Source organism: Vespa velutina, chromosome 22, assembly GCF_912470025.1.
Source record: "Vespa velutina chromosome 22, iVesVel2.1, whole genome shotgun sequence".
NCBI lineage: Eukaryota > Metazoa > Arthropoda > Insecta > Hymenoptera > Vespidae > Vespa > Vespa velutina.
Window position 1 is genome coordinate 3,677,588 of NC_062209.1, and position 21,065 is coordinate 3,698,652.

Here is a 21,065-nt window from a genome sequence, read left to right on the forward strand (position 1 = left end):
CTTTCTTTTATGATATAATTCTATACGTTTTAGCGTGAAAATAACGAAACAAAATACCGTGTCGTTGAATGTTACGAAACTATCTTACGTTTTTTGCGATAATAATTCTAGGAGAAGTACAAAGAACCGTATTCACTTTGAAAACGAAAAGACTTTGACTAATGGAAGTGGAATAAGACAGTAAGAATTTACAGCACGAATCCCCAAGGTTTACGCAGGCTTGTCGGAAAAAGAAGAAAGGAAAAAAGAAAAGAAATGAAAAGTTGATCGAAATAAAGCTATCTGAACTATTACTTATACGCGTTGAAAAAATAGACCGGATATAAAGAGAAATATTACAATAAACGTTGAAGCCTAGATGAAAAATTTGAATGAGAATATAATCTTTGATCGCTCGTACGGCTCTAAATATAACTCGATGCACGAATCTCATACCTTGTATTCTACCTGCGAACTCGCCCTTCGCGATCCACCAATATAAAACGACCCCTCGTAGCGCCCCTCAACATGCTCTCACGTTCGAAACGAACGCATACATACTTGATGATACTAATTGTGAATCGTTCGTTCGCCAAAGTTGCCAAATGCAAATGATGTATTTTTCTTTTTTTTTTTTTTTTTTTTTTTTTTTTTTTTTTTTTTCTTCTATACGCGATAGATTCCATACGATGATTTTGGAGGATCGATTGGAATAATTAATAACTCAAAACAATAATTGGCTTAACGATTTGATTTCTCTTTTAAGAAAAATAAATTCGAACAACGTAATTATAATTAACGAGTATTACAAAATTAAAATTCTTTGATGGTGATAATCATCAATTATCTATTAATATTTTATTATTACTTTCGATTTATTTATTTATTTATTTATTTAAAAAATGAAATATCGGATTGATCTGATTGGAACGGCAAACTATAACGTTCATCGAGCACAGACGATGGCCCGACTATGTCGTCGATTTGTTACAAAGGAATCCTCGAGCCGCTCCTTGGACGGTCTACGCACCCTATAAAAATGCGTATGGCACTTTATATCAAGCGAAACGGTTCCCACGACACCCCATGCAACACCGCGATCCTATGGGAACGCTTAAGAGGGGTGAGCCACGTTGACGAGTAACGCGCGAGACTGTGTTTGCGTCATGTAGTCGTTTAATCGCTCGTTCCCAATGTGTGCGTGCAGGCATACTCTCGCGAGACTAATTCTAACGACAATATCGCATACTACTGACACTTGTCGATACCACTTCTCGATTACGCTGTCCTTACCGCCGCGAAATGGACCGTTTGATTCGTCCATAAGAACCACCCACGGTGTTACCACGGCGAAATATTATATAATGTTCGATATAAATCATCCATCGTGGAATTAATGTCAATAGCATGCACTACAACTTTATTTCGTTGAAATTAATTGGAAATTTATCGAGCTACGCTCATGGAGCATTTGAGAAAGAAATGATGAGAGAAGGGAAAAAAAAAACAATAACCATTCCGGAGATGAGGCCGGAAGCAGTCAAGAGCAACAGCCGTTTCCAAGAAAATTCATAACTACGAGTCAAATCGACCTCATCGAACTTGAAAGAACTAATAACGGATGTGCGCTTAACTTTCTCAACGTTAATGACGAACCTAGCAAAATAAGATTTACAAGATAGCAAAAGTTGTTGACATGCCGTTCTAATAATAAGCGATATTTTATCTCGAGAGGAAGGAATGCAAATTAGCTCAGGATTTAATCGTTTTTCTTGATATTAAGAAAATTAAGACGATCACATGTTGATCATTCGTTAATAATATGTTTCTACGTATTCGTAGAAATATGTAGTACCAGAGGGGACGGAAGAATAAAGAAAAGAAACGATTTCTTTTATAATCTTGACTCAAATGAAGATTTATCCATTTGTTAATTTTATTTTAAATTAATACGTAAATAATATGTAAATCCATCTTCATTAGCTCATATGGACGATATGAACTAATTGTCGGCATTATCCATATCGTATATTTACACAAATGTTCGAGAAATTATTATCGCATATCAAATATCTCCAAATCCGATAAATGGTGCGATACTTAATATAAAAGGAACTTGTGATATCTGGAATGACATAGATCGTTCGAAGAAATTGTAACGTTACAATGGCGAAACTTATTATTTTCCTTTGCCTCCTCGTAACCATTGTTTGTGTAAGAAATTATTATAGAAACGTTACTGATATATAATTAATATAGAAACGTTAATCGATACTTTTCCACTTATCACCGTTATTTTATGTTTCAGGTTCTCCCGACACAGGCTGGTGTATTTGATAATAGAATCAATCAAGCTCAAGACAACCTTGTTAAAATGATCAATGGCGCCATAGAACTTTTCCAGAAAGAAGTAAACGCGATCGTTGAAAAGGCGCTTGATTACGTGAATGAATTGAAGGAACAAGGCGAGGACCTCATGATAATAATTCAGAAAAATGTCGACGATGCACTGACAAAAGTACGTATGAGATAGTCAATTGCATCAATCCTAACGAGCTTCTTTTTTTTATGTCCAATCTATTTTTCGAGAATAACCGAATGTCATTTAAAAATGTTCAATTTTGTATTAGTATTTGTATATAGTTGTTTGTAGTTTCACAAACCTATTAGATTCTCATTAATTCGTGATCCTTACTAACGGGCCAATTAACTTCGTAGGTAGAAGAAAGGATCAACGAATTAATCAAAGGGATCTCGAATGAAGTCGACGTCAGCGAGTGCAAGAATATGGCAGAACAGATTAAGGACACTGGCTTGACGATTTTAACCAATGCAAGCTATTGCGTAACCAAGAAGATCGATCAGGCCACCGAATACATTCAGAATATCAATGAGATGTCGAATAATTTTACCAACTCACTTCTTGAAATGAACGAGAAAGGGACTGAATGCATGAAGGACATGAAATTTCCTATAAGGACTCTCAATTGTTTGGCCTCGGTAAACGATCCTTTATTTTTCTTAACTTTCGTCCCTTTATAATATCCTCTTGATAATTAATATCTTACGATGGAATGATTATTTTTCAATGCAGATCATGACGCGTACCACTATAACTACATCTATGAATATGCCCGTTGTGATAGCCGACCTGACGAAAATAACATCCTCCATTAGCTTGGTTCTATCATCTTTCAGTGTTTGTTCCGCCTTTAGTACCATCGATGTCCTTTTAAACAATACCGTCTTGCCTTCGATGGAAGCTTGCGTCAACGAGAAAATTAGCGCATTTTGATCGTGCCCACCGGATCCAGCGTTTAGGTTTAAACCCTTAAAAACACCTTGGCTACTACTCTTATTTTTTTCTCTTTAGCATTTGTCGCGATGATCAATGATTTTTAATTTTTGTCATTTTATGCAATACAAAAACGCCCTCGAAGGAAGGCGATTTCTATTATTAAATCATTCGGCATATCGATATGTTTGTCTCTTTACCTATTCACTCATTTACACCTCCTATCGTGGAGCCCTCAAGTATATTCCATCGACCACCCTATGTCGGCTTCAAAAATCCTTTCTTAGTTTCTACTCACAACTGATCAGGATAACATGATTCAGGACAACCTCTTAAGACAATAATGTCAATGTAATCAAGTTCTAGAGTTAATCAAATCGTCGGGATAAAGGACGAAACAACTAATACTAAATACCGAGACGGACGATAATTTCGAATTACGTCGAATGTTTATAAATCGTTTTAATCGAAAATCGATTTGATCAAATTATAGAAAAAAACTTGGTCGAATTTAGTAAAATCCAAGTTTTATATATATATATATATCAATGTCTTATTTTACAATGGAAGTATAGAGATTTCGTACGGCGCATCGAATGAATCATTTCTATATACGACATTTTACGTTGCATTGTCGCTCTAACGTAAGGAGAAAAGAAAATGAAAACATTGACGTAACGGAGGCAACATCGATTCCTCAGGTTCCTCAGGTGATTCAGAAATCAGTAATCCGTTTCCTATTTCGTGCTATTACTCATAAACGATGAGTAGTCATAATAATGATTATAATTAGATTACTCATCGATTTACGGCCACCAAGATCATCGACGTTTAACGTTGCCATCGATAAATCTGAGAAAGAAAGCGTAAAGATGAACAAGTTCGAAAGTAAGAGCGTTAGATCGTAAAAGGCGACAAGTAAATAATACTACGACTCACGAAAGTATGTCTAAGAAATGGAATGGATACATTTGATAAACGCGTTTCTATCTATTTTTTATGTACTTTTTGTCGATACGAAAAATAATCTTATTAAAGACCGTTAGAATTTTAAGGGGATTAAAATCGATGGATAGTACCATTGCATATTTTAAGTAAGACGTAATAAAGTGCACCTATTGCAATTGAGACTTTTATCGTTAAATTACAAGCCATTCTTCTTTTTATCTCGATTTCATCAAGTTTTTCTTTCCGTCGAAGAAACAGAGCACTAATAAGATTAATCTTTTTAACAGCCATCCGTTATCTTCTAACAATGAAACTTTATTCCTTTCTTAGCATTAAATGCATGCATATATATACATACCCAGAACAAAGCGTATTCTTATCTACCAACATTAATTATGGACGAATCTTCGTCTACGATAGTTTAATTCCTACAAGCTATTTACAGATTGGCAAGCAGTATTAGCGATAACACGAACGTTCTCTCCTTCTCTCTTCTTTTTAACGTCAACCGAGTTAATTTGTTGTTCTTCGAGAAAATCCCGAAAACATCAACGAGCTTGAACGTTTGCCAAGTTTCCACAATGGTGAGACGTTCTTTGACGAGTAAATGCAGGTGAATCAGCATGATGTAGTAGTATCGTTACAGGACAACGTTCGTCGAGGTCGTTGACCCCGTGAACAACGTCACACGCTTGTCGTCGAAGCGCCTGTTTACGATCACGACTCCTTACACAGCTATCATTCAAAGAGATGGTTGCCTATGACGAGGCGCTTCCAAACTTTACGCTTTCTCAAGTCAATGAATGTATCGTCGATCAATACATTTGAATATTTGTTCGATTTTATTCGTCTCCCATAACGAAAGAAATAAATCCAATTTATCTCTAACACTGTGAAAATTTCGATAAAGACGTTGGACGTTCCGAATGAAACAAAAAAAAAAAAAGAATTCCATTCTTACTTCGGCCCATCTCTTCGGTCCACCATTCCGGCCAACAAACGAACGAAAAAATAGGATAGATGGTGATCGCTTAATTAACGAAATATAAAATAGTTCGCTTTATGATCCTTCATCGAATAAAATTCTCTCCGCACAGACTCGTTTCCTCGAGTGCGGTCGTGGGATCCTTGATAAAGTTCGGCGACGAAGGCACGAGGAAAGAAAATGTATATGCGAGAAAGAAAGAAGAGGGAATGAATGAGAGGAATATGTACTCGAATGGTGAGAGAAAAGTGGCACGCGAGACACACCGGTGTCTCGAGTGTCTTCTCTTTTAGTGACGCGCATGTTTCTTCCGTAGAAAATTTTGTCGAAGGTCCTTCTTGCCACGCCTTTACGTGAGCTCAAAAGCGTCATCGTCTGAGAGCGTTCTCATCGACAGAAATATATATATATATATATATATATATACGAGTTTGTTCGCGAGGAATTGAATATTGTGCTCGCCTCGAAAATCAATAAATTCCCTTGAACATTCTTTTTTGTTTGTTTGTGAAAAAGAGTTAAAAATAAAAGGGGAAACGGAAAAAGCACGAGTAAGACTCGAGACAAAAACACTTTGACGGCACTCTTTCAGACGGGAACGCATAAGTCGCCATCGGTTGAAAGCTCCCTCGTAGAATCGTAAAGGGAATAAAACTAATTTCACGAAAATTTCAGATTGATTTACTCGTTCATTGCAAAAGACTTACACTTAGACTCGAACGAGAAAGAAAATCATTCTGTTCGAATGTGAAATGCATTCGGACAAATCGAAATCCGTTCGATTTGTTCAATCTTCTCTTCGTCAACAGGCGGAACAAAATCGAAACGGAACTCAGAAGATTTCAAGGATCTGCATGTTGCGAACGAATCACGCAAATGTGAAATCAATTGAGTCGAATCATCAGATATAATATTCGACATACGATATGAACTTTACTATGAAGTTTATTCGCGTTAGATCGTTGAAAAGCCTTCGATCCATAAGTGACACTCTGCGTATTAGAACGCAAATATGTATTTGAAATTTATCTGTAAATTTAGTTTATCCGTTCGGCGACATCCGTCGCATTTTAAAATAGACACAAATAATAGCTTCGTACTTATGCCTATTTCCAATAGGAAACACGTAACACGTTTCTCTCGGTAGAATATATCACGCGCACGGATACAGATATAACCACAAATCCGCTAAAACCACAATATAGAACCGAACTTTACCCAGTTTCTCGATAAAATTCAACATTCGCTAGTTCTCTTTGCTCCTTTCAGAATATTATGTATATTCGACACTTCTCCTTAGTCAATAACAATTAATATCTTTCGATTCAAATGAGAAATTAATCCATTTAATATCGTCGAATAGTTGCACGTTCGTACATTCGGATATGAAAAGGAAAATATCACTTTTCTCAAACTTTCGACTTCGTCGAAATCGTTGCCAGAAAAAATCTATTAAGGAGTGTAGGCATAAGAGTTGTTACAATCGAAGATTTTTATCAAAAGAAGAAGGGACAAGAATGATTTGCTCTTTATTCTTGCTGATATCATGGCCGCTGCCGCTGCCTCTGCAGCGGGTCGATCAATACGGTCCATGTTACGTGCCGATCCGTCGGCAGGTGTAACAGAAGTAGGAAAAGGATGATGTTGCGAACGGTGTCGACTCTTCTCCTGAATAATCATCGAATTAAACCGTGAAATCGCCTTCCCTCCGAATAAATCATCTATTAAATCGATCCAAAAAGAAAAATGTCGGACATCTTATTTGACTCGTCTTCGAGAAATATTTCCTTAGTGAAAATTAATTTTATTCTAAATCCGATGTTAGAATAACGGAATTCGAGCGTTATTGTCGAGCGCGTATCACCGGAATGAGCTTCTTATTGCTCCTCGATATGCATTCTATCACTCCTTTTCCATTTGCATCATTCGCGTTTCAATGAATACACTGGTGAATACTTCTAGTAAGCGTATACATTAACGACGAACGCGCTCGAAAATTGTATGCGACTGATCGAATCAGTGACGTTTATTGAAACATAGCGACCGGAGTGAAAGACAAATCTATGCATTTATATGGTCCAAAAATGAATACAATATTATTATACGATTCTTATGAAATAAGATTCGTATTTAGAAAAAGAAAAATCCCTTTGATTCTTTCTCCTTCGAAGCTCGAAAGTATTTAAGTACATTGTGTTGGTGAGACGATATTAAAACGATAAATGTAGGCGAGCTATTTCCGAAGCGGGATGCAGATTCTATCAAAAGAAGCGTGGTAAATTGGAAGACAAAAAACGACACTGAGCAAACACTAGAAATAGAATGGATCGTCGTTACTATATCCTCGGACCATTCTAACATTTTTGTTAAATATTTTCCCAAAGATGGGAAACTTCTCTTCGTTCTTTTAATTATTTTTACCGCTTGCAAAAGTTAATATATAATAAAATTGAAAATTTATAAAGCAGAGTCTGCTTTAATTTATGACGTATACTCGGCCGATCCCGAATTTGTATATTTAGGTTTGAAAAAAAAAAAAAAAAAAAAAAGAAATATATATATATATATATTCGTCTACGCTCAACACATATCGCATTTTCACGCGAAAATATAATGAACGTAGAAAAGAGCGATACATTTTCCAAGTGGTTGTAGTCGCAATAAATAAACTTTTTTAATATTTCAAAGCTGTAACCTTGTATGAATTCGTATTGGAACTTCCGTCTACGAATTCGTTTAACCGAAAAAAATATATAGCCATGGAAGTACTAACGATGGCTTATCTTAAAATCCACAATGGTTAGAAATGAAATTTCTAAGTTGAACTAGAATAAGATATTGCAACATTAGTTTCTAACTCTTCGAATTTACAAGTACCGATATAATTATACAAAATGATATAACAAATTAAAATAAAAGTTCTCCCTTGCAAAGAGAAGAACGAATGATAGAGACAAAGTGCTTTGGGAATCTAGGCGTAATATCGGTAAGGACGATTAAATTCTATTCATTGGAGAGACATGGTGGGGAGGGGTAGACGAGAATGCAAGAGGGTGAGATTAGCACACGCGAAAGCACACGTGAATCACGATCCAAACGAGAATCTGAATACGCTGGTATTACTTTCAATATCTCCGAGTCGGAAAAGGCAATAAACCGATTTGTATCTCGCGCTCGTGGCTCTTCGAAAACAAAAAAAGGAGAAAAAGGAAGAAAAGTATTCGATTCCACCTCTGCCATTGTCACTGCGAACCGATGACAAAAACAATTTATCGATCGCATAAATTCAACTTACATTGTCGATTTACGTATCGCACCTGGTGGAATTTCAGCTAATCGATATATCGATGATATTCACTACACGGAGGAAGGAAAATTCCTAAAATTATAGGCTGTTGCCTAAAGGTCCGTTCCAGCGTTAACGAAGTTAGCATCGATTTTATATTAAAATGAAAAAGATCCGATATAAGTGTGACGGCGTTCGAAATAAAGGCAAAAACAAAAAATTCATTCTCTCGACTTTAAGAGGAAGTAAGAAAATTATATGAAGGTATTCCCATTAGCTTCGATAAATACTTTTCGTACAACGATAACAATGAATTAAACGTATACTTAGCAATACGAGAACTTGAACAAAGGCTTCGTTAGACTTTTAAATTCTCTTAAACGTTTCACTATAATTCATCGACATCGTCGACACATGACTGGCATGAAAATTCTCTGTAGGTTCAAAGGTCAGGTTAAAAAAAGGCGCAGCAAGTAAAAAACATAGGTATCTTGTAACGTTTATATTCGGTACCAAACATCCGTGGCGATTTACTCATAGAGGGAAATTCTATCTTCCGCTTCGAGAAACTCAAATTTACACCTACACATTTTTACGTATACCGTCGTGTGCCGTCAAAATGCATTATTTGTCCGTTAAACACACAACTTTGACTTCTCAATTTCATTTAAACGCGTTTACAAAGCTCTCAAAAGTAATAACTATAACTTTTATTGCCTAACGCTTGCATTAACAACAACACAATTTTAATGTACACCCATCATCTCCATTTGGCCAAATTTCCCTTACTACTCTCTCTCTCTCTCTCTCTCTCTCTCTCTATGTGGTGGTCTTGTCTCTTCTTTATATGCGCATTATCACCTTCCGGTTCCTACCAGCAACAAAAATATTCTCGCATACAGGCGCCACAGTAATAAATATGATATTGTCTTCATTAAAGGAAATCATTGAGTTTAACGAGAGAGAGTTGATTTATTTATAAATAATAATCCATAGAAACGACGAGAAAACTTTCATTATTATTATTGATTGTGTTCCGTTTTTTTGTTCTCTAGGGACACGTTTATCAAAAGAATATAATGATTATTGTGTGTAAGGGGAGGAGGAATTTTATATTGATTGGATTATGTCTATTATAATAGAGAGAAAATAAAATCTATAAAAAGTACATATTTCCATGACGAAAGATTTAACCACAACATCGTGGAATTTATTTTTCGAGCTGACGTATCCGGGACAGCGCGAACGCTGGTCCCGACTACCAAAAATTGTGCGCTCGACATACCCACTATAGGAGTATTCGCAAGGTTCAGCCCAACCTAAGTGCAATGGATGGGCCTCGCCCAGGAGGAACCGCCTTCGTGATCACGGTTATCCTCCGCGCCAAGTAAGTTATAGCTAATCGTAGCCGATCAATCGATTCTATCGGCAAAAGGATTATATTTCGCTTGCGAGAAAGATCCTTCCGGTGCAGCGTGCTCTAGCGGCTATTTCTTTCTTTTTAATGATAAACTATCTTTTCGCGAATCTTTTTTTTTCTTTTTCTCTCGCCTCCCCCCCCCCTCCCTCTCTCTCTCTATCCTCGTCTATTCCCGTTTTCGCTCCGATCGATAGCATCGTGACCGTCGCGCTCGAACAAACGAAATACGATCGGCCCGACATGGTAGTCGAGTTCTCCCAGATTCGATTTCTTTTACGCGTGCATTTAAACAAATCATTTACAAGGAGTCACTATAAATTAAATAAGATATATTATATTCTTGATCAATGTTATATATAATCAAATTTGCAATTTAAAGCTCGAAAGGTAAAATAGCACCATGCGCAATGTATAAATAGGCTGATATACTCTAGCCTTCATTCTGAAATCTCTACTTTAAAATTGATAATAATCCGTATTTTCTACACCAGATGCTGGTAGTAAGGACGCCTTATCCACTTTGTGTCTACTTTGTAGGACAAGGTCATACTTATCCTCGTACATCGTAGCATAATGGGTTAAAATAAAAAGGAAAAGATGAAAAAAAAAATAAAAAAAAATGTACGCCTTTTTATGTAAACGATCATGCACACGTGTAGATTTCGTTACGTCCAACGAATAAATAAATTTCTTATCCCGCTACTATCGTTGATATTTGCGGAAGGAAAGGGACCGGAAGAGGGAGAAATAAGACGGAGAAGACTATACGTAAGAGAGGACAGTACGTGGTTGCTCTATGTGCCGTAAATATTTATGGACACGGTAAGCTTTTTTGTAGAAACTTGAAGACTTATTTACGCTGCCCCATTGAATGGGCCGAACCGTACGAAGATCCGCGTTCATCCGCACTCCGAATGAGCCTTGGGATTTATTTTTAAAATAAAACCACTCGTTGCCTTCGATCGAAGGGCGGCGGCGCACAATGCCGATAAAAAGCCCCTTAATACTTTCTTCTCCTCTCCGATTAAATGTCCCGTTAACAAATTGTCTTGCCGAAAGATACATTTTTAAGATAATTTCCATGAAGGTTCGATTGGATATCGATTCGTGAATTATCTGGATAATCAAGTCTAACGAAAAATGTATATCGCGAATATAGCAAAAGCCGTCAAAGTTTTACGGCTTTGCATTACGGGATCGGCCGAAATACGATCTCTCGTTAAAATTCAAAGACAATTCGAAATATATATGTCGGAATATATATCCGATTATGTCAAAATGAGAATATCCTTGCGATATTAACAGCTTCTTGAAAATTATAGCTTTTTTTTTGGTGAATGTTACAGCACGTTATTACTTAGCTTAGATATATTCACAATGAGGAGGACTTTCGGCTGGCTTCTGTTATTTCTTCGTCGAATGGGAAAAGGCTGGAGGGTTGGATCGAGCGACGATAATGTCGACCGCCGCGTTATATATCCAAGATGACGCAGACCGTTTTCTCGATTTTGTGCGAGGAAAAAGATCCCGTAGAGGTGTATAGAAGTAATCTATGAAGACCTACCATAGAACGAGAAAAGAAAAACACGCAATAAGAATCGAGGGGGTCTGATTAAAGTACATTGTATATTATCCAGTAGGATTGCGACCGTCATTCGGTATTACGATCTTCTGGTAACGACGAGGGATTCGTATGGTTTCTCTCTTCGATTAAAAATAAAATGCACAACGGTTTCACGATTGAGGGTAACGACTGCCTCCGGAGAGGCGTTAAAACTCGTCAAGTTATTAAAGCAGAAAAAAAAGGTATCCATTCTTTTCAAAATTCTTCATCGTTCGCACGAATTTATATCAGCCTATGCCGTATGCTTGGTCATAAAAAAATCAACATTGAAACAACTTGTCATTATTGACTATGTCGTAAGATCTTGGATAGTCGCTGACTTTGATTTTGCAAATAACAAAGATCGCAAAGGTCGCACTTGTTACTTCCTGTGAGACAAGTCGAATGCATCGATGAATGATTGCGATTCGACCGCAATGAGGAATAAAATTGAACACAAATTGAAATTAGAGAGGGAATATTTTCGATACGACCGCACAACCTTGATATTTACCAATTGGTGTAATTTTTTGGCCAAGTACTCGAGAGCTTCCTTTCAGGCTTTCAATAATTCGGATAACGGATTTTCTAGAAGCCGTTTCTGTAATCGGTGGATTTGCTTAATATCGGATTTAATGCCAAGGAGGTCACTGCTTTTATGAAGATTTAAGGTGTCTCGCTGAAAGCATTTTGTCGAGAAAAACTAGACAAAACGCGTCGTCGTTTCTTCTTCGTCCTTTTTCCGTCTTATATTCCCATGTTTGCGTTTGGTGAACACGTGCCAATAAACTACGTGGTCGCATTTCCTATCTCCTTTGTTGCTAAAAAATCTTGGTGAAAGTTTCACAAGCGTCCGTCCATGCTGTATAATGGCAAACGTGATAGACGTTTACCTCGACGTACTCAACGAGCGATATACCTACGTACGTTTGGATGATACGTGTGCGTACCTATGCGTTTGTATATCGTTCTATATATACATACGTATACATATATATATACATATATATATATATATATATATATATGTATCTGTAGCTGCGATAAGTATCGGGCTTCCTTCGAGAGTGGTAATCTATAACGTAAACAATTTTTCGATTCGTAAGAGGATAGAATATTCTTATTACCTAATGATATTATAATTAACACTGAGTTTGTTAATATTTCACTAAATATCATATAACTTTGACATTAATCACAGATGAAATAATATCATACGTTAAGAAAAGGCGATAAGCAATTGTGAGCAATTGATATGGAAAAGAGAGAAAAGAAGAAGAAAATGTACTTATATTTGTGTATAAGTGTGTATACGCAAGTAAACGGGAAAGAGAAGAAGAGAGATCGTCGCGTCACCAACGTAGCTCGATTTCCGTCACGCTCTTACGATTACGCGGCAATGCGAGAACGCGTTTCGTAACGTAAACACGTAGCCACGCAAAAGTTGTACGCAAAACGCCGACATTGCAGAAGGAAGCCCGTTATTTCGTAGAATTCGAGAAGCAAAGGATGGACGGACTTGCCAAAGGCGGCGGTGGTAGTACTGTTATTGGCGGTAGCGGTTTGGATCCTTCCTTCCTTTCTTCTCCTTTTTCTTTTTCTTCCTTTTTTCCTTGCCAAAGCGGAAGGAGAAGCCGTTCCAAAATTTACAGACCCATCGAACTTTCTCACGTAACGTCTCTTTCTCGAGAAACGTCTACCAAGTTTTCTGCGTCCTATCGAACACATAAAACTCCGCCAACGCTCTCATCGTAAGCCAAGGTATCATTCTTTTACCGTCAATATACGTATATGAGAGAGATATTATATATTAGATATGTATTATAGACAGTACACGTATAAACGTGTACACGTAAGTCGTATATTTTATATAACATACACGTTCGACACCAGACTAGTTTAGTTCCAATCGCTTATCTAGTTCCTCTATGAAGGACGTAAACATTCTATTACTGGCTTATCGTATTTTTCGTCGAGATAATAAATTCTCAATATGCTTGCTTGAATCAAATGACCAGGTAATTGTACGTTTTATTGTATTTTCGTTTTACTTCGCACCCGTAAAAAATATGACCTCCGGGATGTGGACATATGAAATATATGTACTGAACTAAGTATCCGGAATAATTAGATCGTTTGTCGTTCCGCGAGCGACCAAACAAATGTTTTCTAAATGATTATCATGAACGAATACCCCGAATGAATAATTATCATCCAGACAATCGTTCGGATAAAATATGCTCGTTCTTTTATTATTACGACATGTGTGTGTGTGTGTGTGTGTATGTGTGTGTGTGTACAGTCGCGACAAAAAAATGTTTCAATTGTTATTTGGTATCGTTGATTGATCGAATATATTATAAGCATTATCTTTTACATTTCATTTTCATTTGGTTTGAGTTTGGCAATTTCGTATAGAATCAATGAAATCTTTTCTATCGTAATCTTTGTAAATTCATTTGTAATAACACACGTATTTTGTATTATATTATCGTCAAATATTTTGAAATTATTCTTTCAGCTATCGATAAAGTTTCATTTCTTTCGAACAAACAACACGCTACATAAGCCGATGTACAAAAGTAAATATTATATGTGAAGTTTGATCACATCATAAAAACGAATGAAAGTTTAAAATGAAATAATTTAATCAACATTTAAAAACAACTCCGCGATTACATTAATGCCGCCGCATTAGTCTGCATTGCAGCTTCCCACGAAATAGCCTATGCTTTCTGACTAAGTAATGTAGGAAGTATCACAGCATAATGTCATAATAAATGTCATATCTAAGCAAAGACACTACGTAAAAACGATCGCCGGTTTGAAATTATCTATCGTAAGAATATGTTTGAATGCATTAGTCACATCGAAAGATCATGGAGGCGTCACTTATATGCCCCTTTTACAAACTCTTTTTACAAACACTTCTATTCTTTTATTGTAATTTTGCACGTTTATTGCCATTCAAAATATTCCCGATATTTGATAATAAAACATCATTGGAATGAGCTCGCCTTTTAATATACTACGATTTATGAACGTATATTTATAACTTTGACAACGCGAAAGAAAGGTAATATTCGAAATATGAACGAGTATAATAAAATTTTTACTACAGATGTTTGCTTCAAAACTTCGGTTCATCTCTGTAAATGAAACGAGAATCATATTATGCTTATCGTCGTGCTATTTCTCGCTATCGTTAAAGGAATCTGCAAGTTCAGCGACACGATAGTAGGAGCTACGTGTAACTATATATCATGATTGCACATTAATCACAACAAATGCGATATCTATTTCGTGTGATGTCATACAATGACGAATTTACAACGAAAATATCACGAATTTATATTTATGAATTTAAAAATTTTACATAGGCTGCTTTCGTGCGTGTGCGTATATATAAATATGTATCTTCAAATATTTAAAAGGAACTATTATAACATTCATTAAAGATATCAAGAAAGATGGCAAACACTAGAGCTCAATCGACAAATCAAGAATATCGTAGATTCAACGATGGCGAGCATACCAGCGTAAACGATATGGATTACAAGGAATAGGGAGTGTCGGGACGAACGTAAAGATACGGAGGAAGGGCTCCAACGAAGCGTCGAACAATTTTACACAGTTAATCTTGGTGCGTCGCATCGTATCTATCATATACTGAACAACACGCTCTACTTCCTATGAAAATGTTCTCTGAAAGATTGAAAAGAAAGAATAAAAAAGGAAGAAGAATCCGAAAAATGTTTCAAGAAGACAAATTATTAGGTATAAAACGAGAAATGCTTCTTCGAGTAACGATAACGTCGAGTATACGTTCTTTTGAAAAGATCAAACTTGTAAATTGGAAGTTGTATTTCCTTGGCACCTAAGCATACTCATCCCGCACATTCGAAAACATATCCTATACGTTTGGAACATCAGTCAACACAATGGACCGATTGTTCGCTGGGTAACAAGCGTTCGCTTCGTTATGGTATACAATTGAGACGGGCAGCCACGTGTCGTAGTACGTGCTTTCCACTCTGACTGAGCTAACCGTGCAATTTGTGTGAAAGTACCGGTAACACGACGATTGAAATCGTTACCAGCGATACGAGATTCTTTTAACGATCACTCCATTTTAATTTATTTATAGTTTTCAAGCAAGACTTTCCGAAGGGAACTTTATTTTTTTAAATATAGGGCTGTTATTATTATATGTTATTATTATATCCTATGAATTTCGTAGTGTTCATTCTGTCTGGATGTATTTCATTGTCTATGTTATTAATGTGTAATATTAATGTAACATGATCCATGGTGGAGATACCCTAACCAGTTTCCCTATCCATATCTCTTCTATATCCCTTCGTTTCTATCCTATAAAAGAATGTATTATTGTTGTAAGCGCGCGGTATTTCCCTTTATACGACGAAAACAGAGGGATATTCAAAAGATGTATGAAAGGGAAACCCGACAAACTGGTGGAGGAAGTATCCACACCATGAGCTGATTAATGTATCCGATTGTACATACAATGAGCGGCATGAATCTGCATACGAGTATACAACATAAGAAAACGCTTGTACGAAAAGCAAATATCCAAAATATCGGTCGATGGAAACGGTGATTACAGAAATAATACTGAAGTCTGGTATATGTAAACTCGGTGGAAATGGCGTTGCGTGATCGGAAGGAAAAACAACATTGTTGCAAGTTCGCTATCGCGTAATTCTCATTTAATATTGTATTAATCTTAAGAGGAAATGATTCATGTGGTAAACGTATACATACATACATATATAAACGGAGAAGGCATTGAGTAGCTAATGAAACTTTCCAATTCAACGTTCACGCTGATGGTTGACGCCCTTTCTTTCTACCATCTTCAGACGGTCTCTCTTTCGTAACGCTATTGCCAATTCCCTTCCTTTATAACGACCACACACAAATTAATATACGCCTTTCCTTAAAGCGTAGGTCGTAACTTGAATCTGATCCACCTTCATTCGAACAGTCAAAAAAATCCTTGTCTTCAGCTCGACATCGAAGATAAACAAACGTTATCACACTGTGTTATCATTTAGTTTACGCCATACCGATAACGTCTTAATTTCTATATTCGATGTATTATTATCAAGAAAGACGAATTCTACGATTATAAATAGATAAAAAGAATGTTTATTGTAAATATAAAAGAGGAATAGAGAAAGATATATATACATATATATATATATATATATATATATATATATATATATATATATATATATATATAGATATATATAGAGAGAGAGAGAGAGAGAGAGAAGCACGGTTAGACGAAGTAATTAAATTAAATGACCTTTTATTTTATATGATGTAGATAATTAATTTTGTTGCTATTCTCAGTATTGATTAGGAAGAACGTTTACAATTTCACGTTGAATCTATGATTTTTCAGAGACGTTTTCGATAAAGAAAAACTTGTAGTTTTCATTAAAGGAAGAACAAAATATGAAATGTAATAAAGTTTCGCTATTTATGCATAAACAAAGCGAACAAGTAAGGACTCGTCCGAGCGACGGTAAATCGAGGCACCGTTTATTTTACAAACTCCAACGTACTTATTACTCCCCGACGTTATCTGTAAATTATACTCAGTTAGTCGATAAGAATAGTAATAATCAGGCAGTAAGAGACGACGATTGTGTCTACTAGAAAGAAATAATATACAAAAACGGAAGAATATCTACCTTGTAAGAGATTAAAGACAAATAAAAATGATGATAATTTCATTTTTCATGAGTATTCCAAGTTCGTTTAAAAAGAAAATATTCCACTGAAGATCGACCAGTTTAGAGTTAACGATTTGTTCGATCTCGAATGATCTTGAGAGTAAAAAGGTCGACTCATTGTCGCTTCGATCGAGTAGGACCGCATTGGCGTGCGAGGTGGCGCGAACTGGTGCGACCTGACCTAGCTCCACTAGGTACGTCCATGTATTATAGCCTGAGGCTTGCTCACCTTCCGTCACGACTCTCCATAGCTCTTGCAGGTTCTCTTTTAGATTTGTTGACTTCCTGCGCGCACTCACACATTCGCGAACCTGTTGGTTGAGCTATTCTTTGCGATCGATAGTTCGAAGAAGAGCGAAAACAAGCGAGAGAGAGAGAGAGAGAGAGAGAAGCAAAGAGAAAGAGGGACCACCAGAAATGATAGCCCGGTTTACCGCGATAGACGCGTGGGTAGATCTCTGACGTCACGACAAAACAGTCCTCTCTCTCTCTCTCTCTCTCTCTCTCTCTCTCTGTGAGATCAAGGTCAGCGAGGTGCCACTGAAAACTCGATTGAGAGACAAAAAGACATAAAAAAAATGACGACAACGTCTAAGCGGTTTCGAGATTATTTCTAAATGAGAACGAGAATGAGGATTTTTCTTCTCGATAAGAGTGTATTGCTTCTAAAGAATTTATTTCAAAGAAGCAAATTTATACATTACTTATCTCAAGAATTAGAATAAGACGAAGAATAAATAACGATGAAAGGATTCGACGCAAAATGCATGGAATTGATAAAAAAAAAGTGGTCTCGACCGATCGCACCTTGGTCAGATACCAAGGTCGACCAGAATAGATCTCGACACGAAGGAGGACAGGTACCCGTTCTTCGGGGAAGTAGGTACAGAGAACGCGGCTAGGAGCAATGTCGTGCTTTTATTGGCCATTTTCCTCGATATGAATGGCAGACCTATACCGTGGTGAACGTTTACATTCGTGGGTGAAAGGAACGATACTAGATCCGTGCTTGTTCGAGCGTAAAATCCACGATACCTAAACATTATTTTCTTTGCGATGAAAAAACAACGAGTAGACTTTGAAATGCAATGATGAACGACAACGACAATTCGATATTAAATCATTTGATATTTGTATTTCGCATTTCGTATTTCGTATTTCCACTTCAACCGTTCGTGACCTATATTTCTTTCCGATCTGAAAATAAATCGACGCACTCGATTTATATCGGAGCATTGACTAATATACAAAATGATAGTCGGTAAACATATTATTACAAAGAAGATTTTATTATGATATTGCACTTTAATGAAATCATAATACGTTGTAAAAGAATAGAAAAGTTTAAGAAACTCTTGAGAAATACTTAAAATCATTCCGCTATTATTGCCGTCAAATTGAAAATATCGATCGCACCCTAAGATTATCACGAAAGATATGTCGAATCGATTTACTCTTTATGTAACGCCAAGTTTAAATGGTCGAGAAGCTAGCTGAGAATATAATGAAAACGATTGGAATGGTAAGAGATAAAGGGTGAAAATCAAAACGTGTTACGAAACGAAGGAGGAAGCGTGAAGTGAGCAATGGGTAACCATAAAACGAGGTACTTGGCCCTCGCGCCCAAAACCGTGACAAAGAGAAGCACGCGACATCCGGTTCAACGCATACTTTTTCCTCTCTATACGCTTGAGGCACCGTTGTTTCTAGTCTACGTTACTATTTAAAAATAAAACAAATAGATTCACGAATCTCTCTCTCTCTCTCTCTCTCTCTCTCTCTCTCTCTCTCTCTCTTCGTTATTGAAAACGAAGTAATAGGTTGATTACTATCGTCTATTTGGTTTATTAAGTAAGTTAGGGAAATAAATAAAATCAAAATTTGTGATAACAAGATCAAGAGTGACCTAATATTAATCGAATACAAGTCTAAATCGTTATAAAATGTTACAAATTACAATGCTGTTCTCGACAAAGTACATACTTTACCTAGATATGAAAAATAGTCCTGAAATATAACTAGATCGATAGATAAATTTAACTAATCGATTTGTTCCATTCAACATAATTTTTATCGTTGTTATTAAATGAGACCAGGATTAGTTCCTTTTGAAGGAAAGTACTCTCGTGTTCTATCATTAAACTTTAAATATCAAAATAATGAAAAGAAAATAAAAGGATAAAAACTATAACTTTTCGATGAGCCTAACGATTCAATCGATTCGTGATCGAGTGAAATAAGCAACGGATTAGTATCCTTTTCAAAAAGAAGGATTAAAGATACTTGAAAAGATCGTCAAAGGAATTCGTGAAGGCACGAAAAGAGCCGATACCTGTCGGCAGCGGAGGGCGCGTTCACACCAGAATCGATAACCATGAGAGAAAGAGAGAGAGAGAGAGAGAACGACACCTCGCAAGTGGGTGGTGATGAAGCGACGAGGGTGGTGCTGCCGGCTAGGCGAATTCTCAAAAGTGACAGCGATATGATGAATTGTACAAAGAAGAGGATTCATTTGTTAAGACGTTTTTTCTCTAATAACGTTAAAGAAATAAGACTATTAAATTACGATTGAGTAGCATTAACTCACCTGTGTAAGAACTGACTCGCGCGCTGAAACCTCGTGGTGTTGTCGTAGTAGATCCGATCTCGGCGCACTCGAAGGAGAAAGAGTGGAACGAAAACAGGTAAAACGAAGTGGAACGTGAAGAAAAGGAGTTTGAATGAAAAAGAAAAATGGAAAAATGGGAAAAAAAGAAGAGATAGGAAAAGGTTCAATCGAATAGATAGATTGATCCAAAATCGAAGAAGAGAGAACGAAAAAGGAGAGAGAGAAAGGGGGAGACTACAGGACACGCGCGAGGTTCTATCGAAGCGGCATTTTCACTGATGAACGTGAGAGAAAGAAAGGTGGGGAGAGAGAGAAACAGTGAGAGAGAGAGAGAGAGAGAGAAGAAAAAGAAAAAGAGAGAGAGAGAGAGAGAGAGAGAGCGGAGAGGGCACGACAACGCCGCGCAAAGTCCTCCTCCTCCTCCTCCTCCAGCTCCTCTTTCGCGGTCTCTCTCGTCAAAGAGAGTAGTAGACTAGCGCTTCGTTCTTGTAGGGATGCCGAGTCAACTCACGAAGGCAACTCTCGCGCTCTCTCGGTCGCTATCGGTCTCAAAAGCACGGGCCGAGTGCGACGATCCAAGGCTCCGTAAGCGCAAGCGCACCGCGTATCGTGCCGCGCACGCGTCGCCGTTCCTACTGTCGGTTCTTATCAGCCGCGCCGACGACGACGCCGCCGCCGCCGCCGACGCCGACGCCGCTAAACTCTCTCTCTCTCTCTCTCTCTCTCTCTCTCTCTCTCTCTCTCTCTCTCTCTCTCCCTCTCCCTCTCTCCCTCTCTCTTTCTCTCTGTCTGCGACTCGGACCGAGACCGCGCCACGCGGAGGAAGCTAAACGCATCGGCGGTCAATGCGTCTGCGCGAATTCTCTCTCTTTCTTACTCTTTTTCATCTTTATTTTATCCTTTCACCTCGTATTTACTACAATTAACTAGTTTCTTACTAACGTTAAAATCTCTATATAATAATATATAATTATAAAATAAAATTATATTTCCATATAATTATCACTTGTTACATTTAACCATTAAGCCATGCAATATTTTTATCTTTCTCTTCTACTCTTCGCCCCTTCCCCTTATTCTTTCTCCTTTCAATATATCAAACGAGACCTTGCAAGATCTTCGAATGCCGCGGACCGCTTCTCGCTCACGACTGGTTCATGATCTTCTCGTTGA

The 21,065-nt window shown here is 37.1% G+C and overlaps 2 protein-coding genes and 1 non-coding gene across 5 annotated transcripts in view; 1 reads left to right on the forward strand and 2 right to left on the reverse strand.

The window, feature by feature from the left end:
- The window catches only part of LOC124956605, a 95,551-nt gene extending 92,094 nt beyond the window's left edge, over positions 1-3,457 (forward strand). For 2 of the 3 annotated variants that reach the window (XM_047512655.1, XM_047512657.1), the window contains exons 2-4: positions 2,288-2,497; positions 2,698-2,979; positions 3,074-3,457. In XM_047512655.1, coding sequence (XP_047368611.1) covers positions 2,288-2,497; positions 2,698-2,979; positions 3,074-3,274 — 693 coding nt within the window. In that variant the 3' untranslated portion in view covers positions 3,275-3,457. Of the gene's footprint in view, positions 1-2,033; positions 2,194-2,287; positions 2,498-2,697; positions 2,980-3,073 lie in introns of those variants that run through there. The other variant, XM_047512656.1, reaches the window with a different exon arrangement.
- The window catches only part of LOC124956595 (protein numb), a 49,365-nt gene extending 28,835 nt beyond the window's left edge, over positions 1-20,530 (reverse strand). The window contains exon 1 of the mRNA XM_047512599.1: positions 19,872-20,530. The gene's annotated coding sequence lies outside the window, so the exon portion shown is untranslated. The remainder of the gene's footprint in view (positions 1-19,871) is intronic.
- On the reverse strand, positions 9,724-9,888 carry LOC124956622. Its single transcript, XR_007103314.1, has one exon. It is a non-coding gene; the product is annotated as a U1 spliceosomal RNA (small nuclear RNA).
- Positions 20,531-21,065: the final 535 nt, after the last annotated feature.